We start from the raw sequence: 19,741 nt of genomic DNA, 5'->3' as shown, positions 1-19,741 counted from the left end.
AAAAAAAAAAAAAAGAAGAAATAAAAAAGGACTTTGGATGCTTTTCATTTCCCTACAATGTGCAGCAAACTGTGATTCCTATTCATTAAGAGACAAGATTGACATTCATTATAGTGTGCATTAAATTCCTCATTCTTTTGCTACCCTCAAAATTAGCCTACAGAGGATAGTAACTAGTAATTCCTAYATTGAATTTCTAGTAACTACAGTGTGTTTTTTTTCTTCTTCTTCTTCTTCCAAATAAGCAAGGCGATTATAATAAGATACACTTCTTCCTGAAACGGTAAAACAGGCAGTGCCATTTGAGATCTCTGTCACTTTCTGTTACAGCCRCCGTTAGACATGCGCACGAGCAGCTCATATGCGAGCTCCTGAGTGAATTTGGAAGAAATGCCTATACCACTGAGAATGGGCAGTTCTTCTATAGGTGGAGCTATCAGCCAAAATGTCTTCCAGCTCTGGATATTTTCAAGCACAATATAGCATCAAATATGGGAAAACTGTCAGTCCTGTGCTGCACACTCGRGGAGGAGCAGGTGAGTCAGAAACGTATCCATACCTGCAGAATGGGACACAGTGTCTGCAAGAACTGCACAGCTACAATATCTTTAGGGCTTAGTCACCCCTAAAACCTCTGTTCTCTGGAGATGCAAAGGAGATAGGTCATGATAAGGTGGTGATAAACGGGGCCAAGCTTGTAGCCAGTGGTGTCCCCGAGGGGTCAGTACTCGGCCCAGTGCTGTTCAACCTGYTCATCAATGACTTGGACGAGGGCAYGGAATGCACCCTGAGCAAGTTTGCAGATGACACCAAGCTGAGTGAAGTGGCCGACACTCCGGAGGGCTGTGCTGCCATCCAGAGGGACCTGGACAGGCTGGAGAGTTGGGCAGAGAGGAACCTCATGAGGTTCAACAAGGACAAGTGCAGGATCCTGCGCCTGGGCAGGAATAACCCCAGGCACCAGTACAGATTAGGGGTGGACCTGCTGGAGAGCAGCTCCGCAGAGAGGGACCTGGGAGTCCTGGTTGACACCAAGTTAACCATGAGTGAGCAGTGCCCTCRTGGCCAAGAAGGCCAATGSGATCCTGGCTGCATCAGGRGATGTTGCCATCAGGTCAAGGGAGGTGATCCTGCCCCTCTGCTCAGCTCTGGTGAGGCTGCATCTGGAGCATTGGGTGCAGTTTTGGACTCCCCAGTACAAGAGGGACGCGGAGCTTCTCGAGAGGTGCTAGCAGAGAGTAACAAAGATGATGAAGGGACTGGAGCATCTATCATATGAGGAAAGACTGAGTGAACTGGGTCTGTTTAGCCTGGAGAAGAGAAGACTGAGGGGATCTGAACAACATGAACAAATATGCGAGGGGAGAATGTAAAGAAGATGGGACCAGCTCTTCTCGGTGGTAGCCAGTGACATGGCAAGCGGTAATGGGTATAAATTAAAACACAGCAAGTTCCATCTCCAAGGAAGTAAGGAAGGACTTCTTTACTGTGAGGGTGACAGAGCCCTGGAACAGGCTGCCCAGACAGGTTGTGGAGTCTCCTTTTCCAGAGAACTTCCAAACCCACCTGGAGTGCCACATGCTCTAGGTGTTCCAGCTGAAGCAGCGGGGTTGGACTAGAGGATCTCTAGAGGTCCCTTCCAACCTCAACCATTCTGTGCTTCTGTGAGATGTCAGTAAGGATTCCTATGGATGTGATCTGAGCAGTTCCAATAAGTTTAACCATTATTTTCTTTTTCTTTCTTTTTTTTTTTTTTTTTTTTTTTTTTAAACTAAGCATTCTCATCTCTCTTCAGACAACAGGGCACCTGCATGCATTACATACTCATGTAGGATCATGTACTATTCATGGAGGAACAAACTATCTCCAGAGCAAAGCAACGTGGCAGGAGGAAGACAGGAAAAGGGACAGACACTCCTTCTGCCCTGGTGTCTCCTGCTTCTGACCCTGGATGCACTTCTGAGAAATAGGCTTGTAATGGTTGTCCTGGTGGCAAAGTTAACATAATGCTGCGTGCACACTGAGGGCCATACACCTTCTGGGTAGACCTCTTATCTGGTCACCTGGGTCAAGCTTGTGCACACATTTCAAGTGGTGGCACCTCTATGTGAGAAAGAGAAAAAGGGAAAAGGGGTTTAGAGCAGTTTGGGCATCTAAAGTAGGTGTTGCCTCTGCTACTGATGTCCTTTCCAGGTTTGTGAAGATGTATGTTTTCCCTCAAGAAAACAGAAGTGAGGGAGGGAGAGCAAGCACCATGTTTACCAATTTCCTGGGAATATTGGGGAAGATTTGCTGCTATGATGTGTCAGGTGGGTGAAAGTTGCCAGCATAAAGCACATTGATGCTCAGGCCAGATCCAACCTTTTGTCCCAAAGTGACAAGCTCAGGGCTGCCTGGAGCTTGCCTGCACAGCACTGCAGCAACAGAAGGCAAGAGAGCACTACCAGAACAGCAACAGAGCCACTTCTATTGCTCATCCAAGAGAGCAACTGGTCAGGAGAGGCTGCTGGTGCCATGACTGGACACTGAAGATCTTCGATGTTAGCACAGCCAGTAGGAGAGTGATCATTCTGATGTCATTCTGGGTATTTCTGCCCCAGGGCAGGTGAAGAATAGAGTCTGTTATAGAAACCACCTGTCTGGAGCCTGTCAGGGCTTTATGATGCCATTTGAGATATATGTAGATTTTGCATCTTTGTGGGGAGAGTTCTCCGTCAGCCATGCCAGCTTGTGAGCACAGCACCTAAACAAATGTCACACACCTTGCCTCATCAGTCCTCAGCTGACACAAATTGCGAGTTCCATGGTGGGAATGAAAGGCGCTTTGGCTTGCTTTGTGACTGGCCCAAATGTCACACATCAGGATCAGCCAAGTAAAGAAAACCCTGTCATGGATACTCAAACATCACAAAGCAAGGGACACAACTGCCTTCCTGGCCCTGGGGAAACTGCCCCATTAGTACCAAAACATGAAGTATTTCCTTTCGCTGGCCTCACATTTACCGATAGTCATGTTATATTCCTCTTAGATACTATTCACATACAGTAGAGACCAAAAGGTGAAATACAGGCTGTTTGGTAGAAGAGCAACAGGGAAAGCAGAGGCAGAGGAGAAGACTTGCTTTGGTTTGACCATTCATACCTCTCTTSAAAGAGCCTTCATACTAATATGAATTAAAATGGTATATTCTCACATAGGGCAATATTACTCATTGAGCCATTGCAAGAGGATTTGGGGATACAAAACTCGCTCATCTCACCCAGAAACCCTATGGAATTTGCCATCTCCCAGGCATCAAGTGGATTATAAAACCCATGTTCTCAAGGTCTACCTTCCTCTTAAGATGAACTCATAGGATTTTCTTGCACTTTTTCTGTTCAATAAGAGCCATTACCTCATCTACCTCAGCTCAGACTTGAGTTCCCAAGGAGAAATCAGCTCCTTCTTGCACCTGTGTATTAACTACATCTGTAACTGAAACCTCAGCATCCTTTCTCCTCAGATGAGCAAGGACTTCCTTTACAAGAGACGGTTTCCATCAAAAAACATGATTATGGTAAGACTGAAGTGTATACTTCAAGGAAACCATTGGTGTGACTTGACAACTCTCCAATCCCCTCTCCAGGTGAAGTTATTCTACTTTGTTTAGACAATTCTGCATTTTTTTTCAGTCACCATTTATCAAGAACTGCCTGGCCTTGGCAAAGACTAACTCCTCTGGCTAAACCTGTTGCAGAGCCCTGTTCTGCCACAGGATTTTGAACCATTGGCCCTTGGGTGAATATCCAAAGCACTCTTCTACTAGCCACACTCTCTCGAGCTGCACAGGAGAGGGAAATGAGTCCTTGCACTGCCCTCATCCTTCCACCAGCACTTGCTATGCAAGGGCTGTTAGGCCTTTTTGGTTCCCAAGTGGCCACAGGAAAAAACATCTGGTAAAACCAAGGGTCTAGCAGCAGCTCATTCCCAGGGAATGCGGGTTGAGTGTCCCAAAGTGACAAACCCCTCTGCTTGGTCCCATTGCTCTGTGTCTTGGTTTCCATCCCTGTTCTGCGTCCCCCTCCAGTGAGCTCAGCTGTTCTCCCAGAGATTGCTGGGTCTATTGTTTATTAATTAAGGAGATTTTAATGCATCTTGTGATGGATTTGTAATGGCTCTTATCTGCATTTACAGGGAGCTGCAGGATACATCGCAGAGCTTTGACATTCTCGTAATTGGCACCCAAGCAAATAGAGAATACTGGACCTGGAGATCCTAAGGGCCTCACGCTCCCCTTTTCAGAATCACTGAAGATGTGAGCGTAATTTCAAACATTTACGGCTCCTTGGAAGGGCACCTCCAAGGTATTTGTCATCACTTTCCAAGCCGTTATTTACTCTCTGCTGTTTCCAAAAAGCCCTCTGGGAGCTGGGAAATGAATCTATTTTCCTATTGAAACCCATCACATGGACGTCCTGTCCTGCTATTTTTAGGGAGGCTCATGAAGATAGGCTGCACTCTGCTCTATTATTTCAGGGTCTCGCTAGCCCAGGCTGCCCAGTCTGGCTGTTATGGGAGGGTCCTGGAGGGGAGCCCAGTTGCACACCTTGCCTTGCTCTTCCAAGGTTCCCATGCCRCCAACCTTGAAGAATTTGCCCTAGACAAAGACAAATCTGTACCATGAGCTGTATGTAACAGCTCTGCCAAAAGCTGCGGGTGATAATCTGAAGCTGTGCTGCACAACCACATCTACTCACAGTGCTCCTCAAGGGTGCTGCGCTTACTCAAAGCCACACGTGAAGCCATTGATCTCTGYAGCTGGCACAGCTCACACAACTGGGAACACAACACACACAGGTATATCTCTACATACCTAAGGTATATCTCTATATACCTAAGTGTATACACACTCTCCAAATATCTATCTCTATATACCTAAGGGTATACACAATTAGGTATATCTCTATTGGCAAGAGCACATAACAGTAAGAGATGTGTCAGGAGAGAAGAGGCTACAGYGCGGATGGGGCAGCAGCTAGAGCTGAGCCCCCAAGGGATATTGGTATTGTTTTTGGTAAGTCACCCATGCCGAAATCCATCTTCTCCACATAATCATCCTGCACTGTAATCAAGCCCTCATTTTGCTCAGTAGACACCTCCCAGGTGTCCTTGTAAACTCAGGCCTTCATTTTAGCCTTTGGCCCAACTGAGGCCCACCAAGCAGTGAGTCCTATCAGTCACTACTAGCTTTGACACCTGTAATTCCCTTCAGCTCTTCCTCTGCTGCACAGGAAGCATCATCCTGCTTTGCTGGATCAGACTCCGCAAAGGCTCCGTGCCACTGAACCCCTGCATTCATGCTAACTCCAGCAAACAGCAGTTACAGCTGTGAGATGTGTCAGTATCAAAGAACGGGGGAACAAATACTCCTTACGTCCCTTGAAAGCTACCTCAAGTCACAGAAACACATCAAAACTGTGGTGAAGGACATCAGCASGTCTTCTGATGAAAACAAGGCAGAGCACGTGGCTTTCAGCCCCTCTGGAGCATGGAGAACCTTCTCTCAGGAACACATGAAGACCCCCAGAGGATTCAGATCCTCASACTGCAGGCTGCAATAACACTTCACCAGGGATGGGGCATATGTCGCAACACCAACGCCCATTCTTCTCCGGAGACCAGGCAATCCCAGCTTGATGCCCTGTGTGACATTTCCCAAGGAAAAAAAAAAATGCAGCACAGTAATAGTAAAGGTTAAATTTGCATATTTCCTGGTGCTTCTCAGAAGAGTCACAGTCGTTTGAGATAGATAAACTACTAYCAACCTTCTGCACAAGAAATACAGGCAAATGCAAAAATACCCGGTGTCCAGCAGGGCTCAGGGATCCTTCTGGACCCACTTATCCCAAGTGATCTCTAGTTCTGAGGGGGCAAAAATGAAGCAAAGGACAACAAAAGGATGAAGTTTGGGCCATGCAACTGCAGATCACCTTAGCCCACTGAGGAAAAGGCAGAATTACTTCACCCCAGGAAGAGTCAAGATTTGGATGTCCAAGGAAGAAATTACRGGAGCATTTCTGTAGCCACCAGTGTGACACCTTCATCGAGTTATGTGCCTGGGACATGTGCCTCTCTCCAATGATGCGCCCAGGAGGCCACAAACAGTATCCACAAAAAGCTCCAGAGACTACAGGCTCAGCAAAACGCTGCACATTAAATACTCTTTATAATAGGTGCAGAAGAGCTGTTACAAATTTAAATGAACAAACCATGACGGAATCACCCAAYGGGGAACAGTGAGCTCCAGCTAAGCAGGAGCAAAGTGGCAGGCAGGGAGGGTTCTCCACGGGAGAGGGATCAGGCTCAGCCGCAYGGTGCTAAAGCACAAGGATCAACCTCTGTAGAGCACATTGGCAGAGAAATAAAGGATGTTGCCTGAAGCGTGGGCAGGGGCACCCCCAGAGCAGGACCATGCAGCCGCACCAGCTCACTGGCCCCGCAGCTCCTCCATCCCTGCCAGAAGCTGAAAACCTGGGGGCTGGCCCTGCTGGATATTCTAAAAATACAAATATCCAGCCCTTTATGGATTTCCAGGGGACTTGCGGCAGGACCTTGCAGGAAGGAGCTCCGAAGGACCCTGCTGTTAGAGAAAACAGCCTCCTCCTATGGCTTTCAACGTGTTGCCACAGAAAGCGCATTCCAGCTGCTCTCTCCATGCCACTCATCACCATGCTTTCTCCTGTGTATTGGCTTTGCTTTTCCAGCTCCCTTTGACATCAAATAGCTCCAGCCCCTTTGATGTCTCTTCATGCTGAACTCTCTTCATATACTCAGTAATTTTGGTCTTTTTTTTTTCTTTTTTATTTTTTTTCCTAAGAGAAGGTGACAGGAAGGAACCATTATTCTCCAAGGGAGAATGTATCACTGATCTACCTAATGGCCTTTCATTTCCTCCTCATTCATTTTTTATCACCAGCACCAAGGCATGCACAAGGTTCCTCCAGAGTCCAACATTTGAAGCCAAGGAGCACTGATATCCTTCTGTCAGTGCTGATCTTCTTCCCTCATCAGCTCAAAAACCGTCTTCTGGCAGGCCACATAGGGCTCTGCCCTGTCAACACAGTTGTCTCAGTTATCTTGCCCTTCACCACCTCCTTCCCAAGCCCAAATGCTTTGGGGGAATTAGGGAAGCAGAGCCAAGGACCAGGTGATCTGCTCTGGAAGGGTGATCCCAGCCTGCRTCACAGGTTGGGCACTGCTTTTTCAGATGAGCTGTTGGGGTGTCCTTGCAAATCCCATTCATCGCCTTTCCTTCTGCGCTGGTTTTGATATTCACAATGAGATGCAATTTTCCCTACAGTGTCATTTAGCTTCCATGACCCTGAGATGATTCCTGTGCCATTCTAGCCCTGTCTCCAATTATCGCTTTCCACTTCTGCTGGTGCTAAGTGTCAGGATCAGTCCTTTAATTCACAGGATTCCTCAGTTTTACAGAAAGCAGTAAATGTCTGTTCTGCTCTAGCCTCGCATGCAAGGAAAACTCTTTTTGATTTTTTTTTTGTTTGTTTTTCTGATTTTTTTCTTTTTAGAAGTCCAGCTCTGCRTTCCTCAGACTCAGAGCAACAAAACCTGGTGTCTCCTGCATTTCAGGCTCTCATTTTGTCCTGTTTCCTCCCCTGGGGATTTTCAACCTGCACGTGGTCTCTTCTGAAGACCCCTCAGGACCTGGGGACAGGTGGGGCAGGGCAGACACGGTTCCTGTCACCAGGGCAGACACGGTTCCTGTCACCACCCTTTCCAGACGGAAGGACAGCAATGTGCTGATGTGGATTCTTCAGGAGTGGCTGAGTGCTCTGAGCATAAACAGTGGGAGCTGCTGCCCCTTGGTCTCTTCACATCCAGTGCTGAAGGATTTGTGTGACAGCAGGTCCCCAGCAGAGCTAGATGTAGCACCCTGGCCAAGCGGCCCTGTGCTCCACATAGATCACTTGCATTGCAGCAGAGCACAGGAGCCTTAAAGCTCATCTGCACCTATCTCCTCCTGGTACACAAGGAGTGGAACAAACCCCATGCTTGTGGCTGATGTCTTTAGGAATTTTATTATCAGTGATATCAGTGCTTTGGATCTATCCCTTGCTTTATGAGCAGGAAAAAAGGTCACTAAGGTCCACAGAAAAAGAATCAGATTCAAGTGACGTGTGGGAAAGCATTCGTTTTAGGGAGGGAAGCTCAGAAACCCAGCCCAAACCCTTCCCAATGGTTCACATCAGCTGCACAAAGAAGGCAAGATGGGATGCAGGCAGGGAAATGAGTGCACAACACAGAGAGCACCACTGTGACTGGCCCACGCAGGCCGTTGTGCTGTGAAACACATGCAAATRGCAGGTGTGGGATGCGCCAGAGGGCTAGGGTCCCCTCTCAGTGCAGAAACCAGAGAGTGTGTATTGCAGGGGAGCCCCAACACACTCCTCTTCTTGCCTGCTGGTCACACAGCCTTGCTGTCACAGTGCTATCCTAAAACACCATTTCTGATATTGCTGCAAAAATGACAAGGAGCAGGCAATAAATTTATACCCAGTGCATCTAGGTGAGCAGCAATCCAGCTATGATATTCATGCAGCATGCACTGCCACCAGCTCACACCCCCAGCAACACCCTGCACCCTCTACCTAAAGGGAGCATGAATTCTCCATCCATCATCCATCCATCCATCCATCCATCCATCCATCCATCCATCCATCCATCCATCCACCCATCTCATGTGAGAGTAAAAACCTTCTTCACCCACTTCCCCACACAAGCAGAGCCACAGGTACCTCTTTTCCAACGCAAGTGCACTCCCCAGGTGCACCCAAACGAAGCATTCCCAGGTTCTTTGTGGCATTTTGGCTCATCTTGTAAGCCAAGGTCTTTTAACAGATCCACAGGAAATAACCCAGCAAACTGCTTTGTCCCCGCAGCCCAGCTGGCCACCCGGCAGCTTAGGATTAATTGTAAGCCTAGTAAAACACGAGGAAAGCCAAAAATAAATATAGTGAAAGAAGAGCATTTCCCACTGGAAAGACATGGCCAAGTAAAGTCGGTCTCTTCTGGGCTGCTTCCCAGGAGGCAGCTCAGATTCATTTATTCTGCCGTTCGCCTAAGTGTCTCTCTYTGGCTGTGCTGCTCCCTTGGTGCTTCCTTCCAATCCAGGAGGAAAAAGGCCCTATTATTCACATGCAACTCTACTCGTCAAGCTGGGAAAGCGGAGCCAGGGCAGACACATTCCTTCCGAGCTGGCAGCAACCCGGCCTGAGCAGATCTTCTTCCCAGAGCCTCCATTCCACACATGAGCGGATGTCACCAGGGGCCTGAGGTCCTCAAAAGACGGGAGCGGTGCCTTCTGCCTTCGAGGTGTTGCTCGGGTAGCTGGTTTCCAAGCACAGCATCTCAGCCGGAGTACAGCACCCCAGCAGCAGAAAGCAGGTAATTTCAGAAACATTTCCCATTGCACGGACAAGAAGAGATGGTTTGTTCACCTTAGGGTTAACACTGAGTGCAAAGATGTTGCCTCTTCCAGTCTTCTGTGAGAGCCAGAGGGGCCACGGGCAGGCTCTGCCTCAAAGCCCCAGCTGAACTCTCAATTACAGGATGCCAGAAATGGAGATTTAAAGACAAARCGCCAAACCCTGCAAAAACTGATGCCCCTGTAATGTACAAACAAGCTTGCTTGGAAGGATCCCCCCCTTCTCCCTTAACACCACCTCACCCCGAGGGTCCAACACCCACTCTATGGATGGAAACGGCCAGCCAAGTGAGGGATACACCAGTTGTTGGCCTCCACGGGGCAGTGGAACATGAAGGGAACACGAGGTGGAGTTTTCCAGCCTCCTCTTTGCGATGCATACGGGTGGCCTCCCCACTTTCTGTTGCACATCTGGCAGCAGCTGCTTGCAGCTGCACATGCTGAATGGCTGAGGAAGGTGCCCTGCCTCGCGCAGTGATGGGTGGAGAGCAGGGTTTAAGAGGCCACCTCCATCTCCAGCCTCCTCATGGCACAGGACCGCAGCCCATTGCTACGCGCGTGGTTTCTGGTAGCGCGCAGGACTGTGAGTTACTGTCATTTACCATAATTAATTCCTCCTTCCACCCCCTTCAGAAGACATTAGCTGCAAATTGAGAAAAGAGGGAGGGAGAAGAGTTGCTGTGTTGGATAAATCAGCTCCTGACAAGGAACCGACACCTGTGCCTCGGTGTCTACAGAAGATGAACGCATCCATGAGCTCCAACACACCCGATACTGCATCCCCAACACGCCTGGCAGCTCCTGCTCCTCTCTGCCACCTCACAGAGTCCTTCCCACTTCCATCCCTGCTCTTCGGGGTGGACACCTGGTTACTGAAAGTTAGGAGACCCAACTGCTCTCAATTAACACCTCTTTCAGAATCAAAAGAAGCCGTGCCACTTGATAGGGATATGGATATTGATTGGTATTGATATTGATATGGATTGATATTGATATGGATTGATATTGATATGGAACGCAAGTCTAGAGATGCAGACTGTACCCCTGAAAACCTCTCCAGTCCCCAGGCTGGCACTGCTGAATGCACAGCGATATAACTGCAAAGCAGCACAGGAGACCATGCAAAACCATCACGCACACCAAGGGCACAGGCTAGCGTGACCTACAGGCTTGGCCAGTAGCCAGGACAGAGCAGGACAGCCCCAGTGCTGCAAACAGCCTGGCCGGCACGCAGAGAATCACAGCTCAACGGGGCACTCTCCAGCGGGACCATCAGGGCAGAACAGAAGATCCAGCTGTGCCACAGCTGCAATCCATCTCCTCACTGCAGGGGCAAGATTTGCATGCTGCCCAGATCAATTCTGGAGCACCAAAACGACCAGTGAGTGGTTACCCAATACTGCTTATAGGTTCCATGGGCAGCTCGCAAAGTTCTTCCTGCTTTCCAGGCATGTGAGCATCCCAAAAAACTCTGCTGGCCCGAGCACATTTAAGCTGGAGCCTGGGAGGCAAGAGGAGGAAGAGGGGGCCTGGAGAAGAAAAGAAGAATTCCCAGGCTCTGAGTTTTCCCTGGGGCTGTACAAGTGAAAGCAWCCAAAATCCAAGTTGAGCACCTGCTTGATAAAGGGGGGATAAGAGAAGAGGACATTCCTCTTTGTGCTTGATCAGAAAGAGAAAGGCCAAGGCTGTTGCCAAATGCAGACATCTCCCCTCACCACATGCCTTTTTGCTCTCTTCTGTCCTTTTTAAGCCATGTTCTGTCTTACTTCTGTGCCATATGCTTCCCCGCAGCTAGCTGTCTCTCGGCAGGACCGGGATCTCCTYTTCTTTAGGTCTTCCTTTCTTTAGCATCAGCATCGCAGCTCCCCACAAGCACAGGGATGCTACGCTCTCCAAAATCCAGAGTGTGACCCTGAGCTAACATTGCTCCAGAGAACAATAAGGGGTAAAAATTCCACCCCGTTTGAAAGGAAATGCTCCTGTAGCAGCAGCAAAACCGGCTGCTGTCAGGTTGCTGGGATGCTGCGGCCGACAGGAGCGCTCGTAGCGCAGAGACCGCTGCCTCAGCTCTGCAGGGAAAGGCACAGACAGCCCTCTAGTGTAAAGCCAATGCTAGCTGTGTTTGCACGGCCACAGGACACAGCAGGCGCTGCAAGATCCGTGCTGGACATGTCCACTTGGCTTTGCTCTTCGCTCTCGGGCTTTGCTCCCCAAGCACCAGCTTTGCGGCTGTGCACCACCTTGTAAAACTCCACCGAGCTTGTGGAGACGCGCAAGGTCTAGAGGTCCCTGGGGCAGCTTTCAGGGAACCGTTTTCCCCTGCAAACATCCAGACAGTGCTAACAAACCAGGTAACCTGCTGCTGTTATTTTTAAAGCCGCCTTTGGACAGGTATGGAGCTCTCACAGCTAGACCCAAGCCTGACAAAAGGCTTCTAAAATCTCAAATTGCACGACAGCCAAGAGCACTTCCCTGAAACTACCCCTACCACCACCCTCTCATGGGCTTGGAAGGCAGAAAAACTCAATTTAGAGCCAAACGATTTTTTCCTCTCCTCTTTTCTACTTAGGAGGCCAGCTGAGCTCACCTCTTGTCCCTGCACACGTTGCGGTGCCCTGTGCGCGGTGCACGCGATGCGGCCCCCGCCACCACTCACAGCCTTAACAAAGATGCACAATTAAAATCAATATTTAAAGTCATCAAACAAGCACACGCACATTTTAACGGCTGCATAATTCACTCTGACATAACGGCACCGAGCATGGAGTCGAGAGCCATGCTGGAGTGCCGAGAGCAGCGTTCTGCCCACAGTCTTCAAAATTTAATGAAAACACGCCAGTTTTAAACACTTTCCCAAATCCAGCTCGCAAAATCTGTCACTTTGATGTGAATGGTCCCAGTCTTAGACTAATCAGTCACTTTTACTTTCTCTTTAGTGGCTAAAGAACGCAAATGAACTCCCAGCAAACTGCACAGCTTCAGGAGAAACATTCAGCAACCAGATGGTTCTCACAAAAGATTTGTTTTTAACAAAAAAATAAAAGTTATCTAGCTTCCCCGGTGAGCAGCACACAGGAGGCGATCTGATACACCAGCCAGCAAATCTGAACGGTGATAYTAGAACATGACTTCTGTTGTACAAGGCTCCCCCCTTCCTTGACCATTATGTAAATCATAATTATCACTAATAACTGATCAATTCATCTAAGTCCATGCAAGGGACTGCAATTATGCAGTGCGCTCAGGGAAGCAAACAAAAGATCGTATTTAAATGCAAACGTTCTTTTGTATTGCACCCACTGAAGGTGCAACACAAAGAGAAAGGAGAAAGCAAAATTGCTTTAAAAAAAAAAAAAAAAGGCAATTGAGTTTCAAAGAGCCATCTGAAGGAAAGAGCCAAATTCCGGAGAGCCGAGCAAGGCTGCTATGGGCTGGGGGCTCCTCTCCATCCTGCAAATCCCCTTCTGGGGTGGTGGGCTCTCTGCTGCTTTCTCTGCTGCTTTTTTCAGCTGCATGGGAAACCACAGCTGTGGATGGGGGACCATGACACAGCTGACAGGGAAGGCTCTCCAGGCCTTCATGTGGAGACCTTCTTTTGGACAGAATGCTAAAAATGCCCAACACAAACAATATTTTTGTTGCTTTTCTTTTTTGTGTGTGTGTTTGGGTTTTTTTTGTTTGTTTGTTTGTTTTTCCTGAGTCTACACAAGTATCATTTGGCAAAGGGAGCTTGATCAGCTAATCATGCTGATGTGGGAAGCAAGGAAGCAAGAAGATAGCCTTCATGATAGACTTCAGAAGATAGTCAATGGCTATTTTTCTGTTAGCTGGAAGCTGGGCAGCAGTATGTGGAACTGATCATTCAGGAAGGTGGAGCACCTTGGTTTGGAGAAACCAAGTGCAGAACAGGAATCCTCAATAATTTCTTCAATAGTTTACACCACACTGCTAAAGAATACATCAGCGCACCAAGGAAACAAGGCTTAAAAAAGGCTGTGCCTGGAGCACCATGTCCAAGCCGTGGGGCCCTTGTTCCAAAATAAATGCGGGGAAAACACAGAGGTCTGCTCAAGGGTTGCAAGGATGGTCAGTGGTCTGGAGCACAGGTCCTACAAGGACAGTTGGAGAAAGCTAGAATGGCCAAAAGGAGGTGAAGGGGCAAGACAATAGCAGATCACAATTACTCAAAAGAGCACTGTAAMGGTGACGGAGCTGAGTGCTGCTTTGTGAGCCAGGTGACACAGCAAGGAGCCATGGCCAAGGGCTGCAGTTTTTGAAGCTCACTTCGGACAGAAAGAAAACTTGTTCGTCGTTTCCAGCACAGGAAAAGACCAGCAAGTTTTCATCACTGGAGATTTCCTAAGCTTGGTTAGACAAAGCCACAGCAAACCTGATTTGATGTCACTCACCRGTTCTGACTCTATACAGGTCAGCCATCAAAAAATTGTACTAAAAATCTCAGTATTTGGACACTTTCCTGCTTCCTTGTCTTGCTTGCCCTCGCCTACTTTCGCATGCAGAATAATCCTGGTTTTCTTAACAACCATCAAGGCTAAAAAATAAAACTCAAGTGCTCTTCTAACGCCCTGATTTCAGGAGCAGAGACTTGAGAGAGACAGTGAACMCAGTGAAATCTGCTGGTGCTACTGCTCACCTCCGAGCTGCAATGCAAAGACCTGAGGAAGACAGGCCAAAGCAAGGAGGAAAAACAGCCGCTGATGCAGGAGTGTCCCTAAAGAGACTGTCATTGGTCTTGCTGCCTGACAGTGTGACACTGCTCAAGAAGTCAGCTGCAATTGCATGGGCTTGCACACTTTTCCTCAGGACTGACCTTTAAACATGGGGTTCTGAGACCCTTGGGAGAAAACTCTGCATCATTCACGCACTCTTAGAGTCAGAAAAGGTGAAACTAAATCACAGGGTTCACTGATCTGGCCAAGGATGCAGAGAAAAGTCAGAGTTTGGACCAAGAACAGACTCCAGAAGCTCCAACTTCTGGGAGCTCTCTAAAAACAAACTAAATATGGGCAGCCCCTGTGCACACAACGTGCTCATGTGTCCTGTGTTGGATCTAGGTAGGGTCTTTGCTTGCATGCTGCACACACACCATGGAAAATACCTGTGTCACTTTGATGTGACTCTGCTATAAGCCTATTTATCATCACTGAACAACTCTTAAATGACATAACGAGCAACTAACCCCACAAACACAGACTGCTGCTTGTCTCTACGACCATAACAAGACAACAGTGCAGGCTCAGGTGAGTCTGAATACTTTACAAGGTCTATACGGACTCTCTTGTCACCTCTGTGAAATCACAGAAGGAGTCAACCTGTGTTTCTTTATACCGATTATGGTTTTTCTCAGAATAAATGCATCTTTCTTCTTCTCTGTGCTCTGGAAACATCCGGGAGTTGCAACCATAAGCATAAAAATAGAGGAGAGGCTACACTTTTCCAAGCCTCTTTACTCCCTTCACACCAGTGTGTTTCTGTGCTGGGGAAGGCCCAGAGCCCCATTTCTGACAGATCCTAGACAGATCCAGTTGGATTCAGGAGGACACAATAGAAAACTTCCCACGTGTACAGGAGGGAGCAATTCCCATCCCTACCAAGCCCAGTAGTACAACCTCTTTGGAGCAGCACAGGTTACCCCTCCTCTGCTCCATGCAAGCCTCCCGGATAAATAAAACCCTTTAGGAACATCAAAAGAGGCATTTGGCACTCAGAGGTATGTCTTAATGAAGGTGACAGCAGCAGAAAGCATTGCAAATCCAAGGGGAAGAGAATGCACACCTAATCAGACGGACTCCTTTCTTCTCCCTTCGGTTCTGCCTTCAGCGGGATGTGCCATGCAAATCCAGCAGCGGGCCTGCGCCTGGGATGCCCCTGGCAGCGGAGAGGGGCCGGAGTGAGCCGAGCAGCAGCCGGGTGCAGGCTCAGAGTGGAGATCAGCGCTCAGCCCCTCGGATCCGCTCGGGCCCTGCTTTGTGCTGAGGCTCCGGCTCGGCTGCCTCTTCCTCCCCGCGAGTGGGACCCAGCAGGGCCCAAAGCATCAAGGAGCTCGGCCGCGCTCACAGGGTGCCCTTCCCAGGGCTAGCTGCGTGCAAGTTGCTCTCCGGTGCTTCCCAGTGGGAGATGGGGTGCTCCGACCCCTTATAGGCAGGAGGATGGAAAGGGAAGGAAGACAAAGCGCTTTCCAGGGCAGGCAGCGGCTCCCTGCAACCCCCCGCACACACTGCACCCGAGGGCCCACGGGTGCCGAGTGGAGCCCCTGGAAGCCTCTGCTCCAGAGCGCCCTTCCCTCCCCTGCCTCCATTCCGCACACTCCCTGCTGCTTCCGAAGGAGCCAAGGTGGAGAAATCACAGGGACACTGTCCGGATTTGCAGGTTTTGCTTATTCCTTTGGAAAGCTTAATGGCCAGAGTCAGCCGTGGCGTCAAGAGGATTAAACAGGCACGAGGTCCCTGTTGCTGGTGTCTCATGGGGTTATAGGAGCGGGAGTGGTGGGAACCCTCCCGTTCATGAACACAGGCCCCCGCACGGGGTGGCAGGGGGCTGGCAGGGAGGGGTTATTCCAACAAAACCCAGAGCATCCGAAGGCAGCACAGAGGGGATTGGCGTGGATGCAGCAGCGTGCAGCCTCGTTCCCCTTGCAGCACTGCTGCAACGCTGCTCCCGGGGCAGCACAGCCCAAGGGGCAGTGCAAGCTCCGCTGCACCCCTACTAACAAACACACCTTCCAGATGGGCTTTCCCTAGTGCTCTCAGCAGGGAAACCATTGCAGACAGCAGGGGTGCAGAAAAACACAACTGCATCCGGGCCTTTTTGCCCTGATATTTCTCCTTAAATAACTTCACTAGGCAGAGCCTGCTACGGTCCCAAAGAATAGAGGACTGAGATAGATGCTGTCTAGMGGAGGCTGGGGCCCAAAGCCTAGGAAATGATGAGGTCCCTTCCTATAAAATGAACAGTATATATAATGGAGATATAAAATAATACATTAATAGCTGGTTTCTTCTCTAAAAGGAGCAGAAAGAGACGTGTCCACATCAGTGAACGTGTAGTCTCCAAGTCTGGTGAAGATTTTCATATTAGAGGGTTTTACTTTACTGAGAAATGCTATCAAACAATAAGCAGACAATGCACAGAAAGCCTTTTTTTCAAATAAAAATAAATTGTGTTAATAAAATAACAAGTGCAGAGAACACCAGGTAAAAGCTTTGACCATCTAACTGCCCAGCTGGCTATTTCTGGCTTACAAGACACTTGCATGTCAGCCAAAGGAGGAAATGCAGCCCAGACTCTGTAARGATGACCATTCATTTGAGCCTAATCTCTCAAGATTCATGTGGATTTTACAGCCACACCTACCAGGAATCCAGGCTACCCAGCATCATCTCACAGGAGCAACTCATAAAATGCAAGGGGAAAAAGAAAGTCAAATCGTCAAAGCTTTGTTCTAAAAATAAAGTCACTGTAACACAGATTTTTATATTTCATTATCATCCGTATTTTTTCTTGTTACGCCGGGAGCCTGGGCAATGTCACGGTGCAGAGCGCTGTGCTGCAGCAAGGCTGCTCTGGGCTCCTGCACCCCACCCATGCCCTGCACACCCGGCACAGCGAGCAGCCACCCCGCAGCATCCCTGTGCACACATTGCCCCTGGGGCAGCACAAACGCGGTGCCAGGAACCCAGCACACAAACAGGCATGAGATTCGAACCGGCGGGTACCCCTGCACCAGGCGCGCTACAGCAAGAAACGAATGAATGCTGAAATAGCARTACCCCCACCAAGGGAGCGCAGAAGGCACCCCTGCAACCTGTTCCCAAGAGGCTTTACAAACATGGAAAACCCGGCCTGCTTCAAAATTAAAAACATTTCAAAATCTCCAAAGTGCAGTGCTTGGAGCATCACAAGTGTATCAGCCAAAGTGACCTCAAWAAATAAATAAATAAATAAAATAAAGCAGCCAAACAAAAAGAATGGCTGTATTTGTGTCACTGATGGAAAGAAGATGCAAGCCAGATATGGCATGCAAAGAGACACCATATACTGCACGCTAAACACTCTCTTGACCAGCAGCCTGGGCAGCTGAGGAGCTTCAACAGTGGGCTAAAAATTGCAACCCGTGGGCAGGGTTTCCAATAATAAACCTGGGTGGCACATGATTCTCCAAGTGGTCAGAGCCTGCAGTGTGAGAACATCGTCTTCCAAATGTAGGTCTTTATTCCAGGTTTCACCCTGAGCGCCTGCAAATGCTCCAAGCAGCCGCACACCTGAAACAGCGGCAGCAGCTCCCGGCTGCAGGGAGCAGGGAAGCAAGGGCTGCCAGACGAGCAGATGGAGCAGGGCTAGGTGCWGCAAGAGGAGATGGTTCAGCCCTGTGGGGTGGCGATGCCACGCTGGGTGCCKGGAAGGCCGTCCTGCTGCAAGCTGTGTCCCCAGCTGCACAGTGTGCAGAGCACCCCCGGCTGCACTGACACCGAGCTGAGACCGAGCRGGGGGCCCCGGGGGAAGGAAGCACCGCTCGGCGCCCTGTCTAAATCCCGCACCTAAATTCCACTCCTAAATCCCCATCCATTCCCCGCGGCCCCGCCGGTTTCCCGGCCCCGCTGCCCGCCTCRGTGGGGCCCCTCTCCCTCCCCTGCCCCGTGAGGCGGGATCGGGCGGCAGGGACCGAGGCTGCTCCCGTCCCCCGCCAGCTCCCGCCCCGGCTTCCCTGCTCCCCTCTCTCCTCGCCGGCGCTGCAAGGCGGCTGCTTCAGAGCAGCGTGGCTACCTTTATCAGGAAGATTTGTGCCCCTCTGGGAGGCAGTCTTGAGAGCCACAGGACGCCGCTGCCACCGGCGGCCCATCCTCTTTAACACTTTCCCTGCCCCAACTTCGGGGGGAGCCCGGTCACCCCAAGGCCGAACCGGGGCGAGAGGCGTAAAGGAGTGGAGGGGTGGKGGGGAGGCGGAGCGGCCCCCCAAGGGGATGGGACTGCGAGGTCTCAACCCCTCCGCCTTCCCTGCAGCTCCCAGCCCTGCTGCGGGGGCTGGGGCCGAGCAGCGGCAGCCCCGAGCCGGGGCACAGCCCGGTCCGCCCCCCTGCCCCGTCCCTATCCCCGCTTCCAGCCTCGCGTGCCCGCTCCTTGTGCAAATCCGCACTCACTCCCCGCTGCCCCTCCGCGGATCCCCCGCCAGCCCCTTCGCTTTGCCCGGTGCCACCGGGAGGCGGCGGGCGCCGGGGGTCCCGCTGCCCCCAGTGCGGCCGGGGCGGGCGGGACGCGGCCGCTCCGCCGACTCCACGGAAGAAAGTTGGAGCGAGGGGGGGAAGTTCCCTGTTCCCTGCGAAGTTGGGGATGTCCCCGCYGCGCCCTGCCCCGCCGCCCCCGGGGCCGAGGGGCAGCCCCGGGGAGGGAGACGCGCCTACCTTCGGCTGTCGCCCTCTTCATCTTAGGGGTCGGGGAAGGCACGTCTGGAGGCGCAAAGTCGAGCGGCGGCGGTACAAATCCTTGCAAAAGTGGGGCAGATCCTCGTGTAAAAAAGAAGAAGAAAAAAAAAAAAAAAAAAACTTCAGCCGGAGCCCGGAGCGGCGGCGGCGCACGGGGAAGGGGCTCTCCTTGTGCCGGTGCCCTCGCTCATCGGGGGAATGAGCAGCCCCCGAGCTGGAGTCAGCATCCAGGCGAGGCTCCCCCTCCCTGCCTGCCTGCCCGCCCGCCTGCCTCCTCCCTGCGTCCTCCCTCCCGCCCGCCGCACGCACGGGGCCGGGGCCGGGCCGGGCCGGGCCGGGCCGGGGCTGCGGCGGATCCCGCAGGAGGCAGAGCCGGCGGCGGGCAGCGAGCGCGGAGCCTCCTGCACCGTATCCCGGGCAGGAGCGAGCAGGGCGCGGGGACGGAGAGAGGCGATGAATGTTTTATGGGATCATGTGGTTTGACGTGAGAGGAATCAGCCTAGATCGGATTTACTGGCTGGAGGAGTGAGAGGGAGGACGGGGGAGACGGGCACGGGATGGAGGGAGGGGCCGCTCCGGGGGCAGGGGGAGCGCGCGGCGGCCGCGCCGGCGGCTCCTGCGCGGGGCCCCGCGGAGCGCGGCCGGGCGGGCGGGCGAGGGGCCGCGGCGGGCGGCGCATTCCTGGAGGAGAGGTGCCACCTAAAGGAAGCCGCGGAAAGGGCCGGCCCGGCGCCTGCGGGGACCCCCGGCTCCGGGCTGAGGGGCCCCGGCGTCTGGCTGCCTTGGCGGGGCTTTTCCTCCCGCTGCAGCTGGCTG

General features: G+C 51.2%; 1 protein-coding gene across 1 annotated transcript in view; it reads right to left on the bottom strand.

Moving 5' to 3' along the window:
- The window catches only part of RTN4R (reticulon 4 receptor), a 73,433-nt gene extending 54,420 nt beyond the window's left edge, over positions 1–19,013 (bottom strand). Inside the window, exon 1 of the mRNA XM_026040201.1 lies at positions 18,905–19,013. Coding sequence (XP_025895986.1) covers positions 18,905–18,926 — 22 coding nt within the window. The 5' untranslated portion in view covers positions 18,927–19,013. The remainder of the gene's footprint in view (positions 1–18,904) is intronic.
- Positions 19,014–19,741: the final 728 nt, after the last annotated feature.

The sequence above is a fragment of the Nothoprocta perdicaria genome, unplaced genomic scaffold, assembly GCF_003342845.1.
Source record: "Nothoprocta perdicaria isolate Ctin4 unplaced genomic scaffold, notPer1 scaffold_250, whole genome shotgun sequence".
Taxonomy (NCBI): Eukaryota; Metazoa; Chordata; class Aves; order Tinamiformes; family Tinamidae; genus Nothoprocta; species Nothoprocta perdicaria.
Note: the sequence above shows the minus strand (reverse complement) of the source record. Positions and strands in the feature narration are given on the sequence as shown.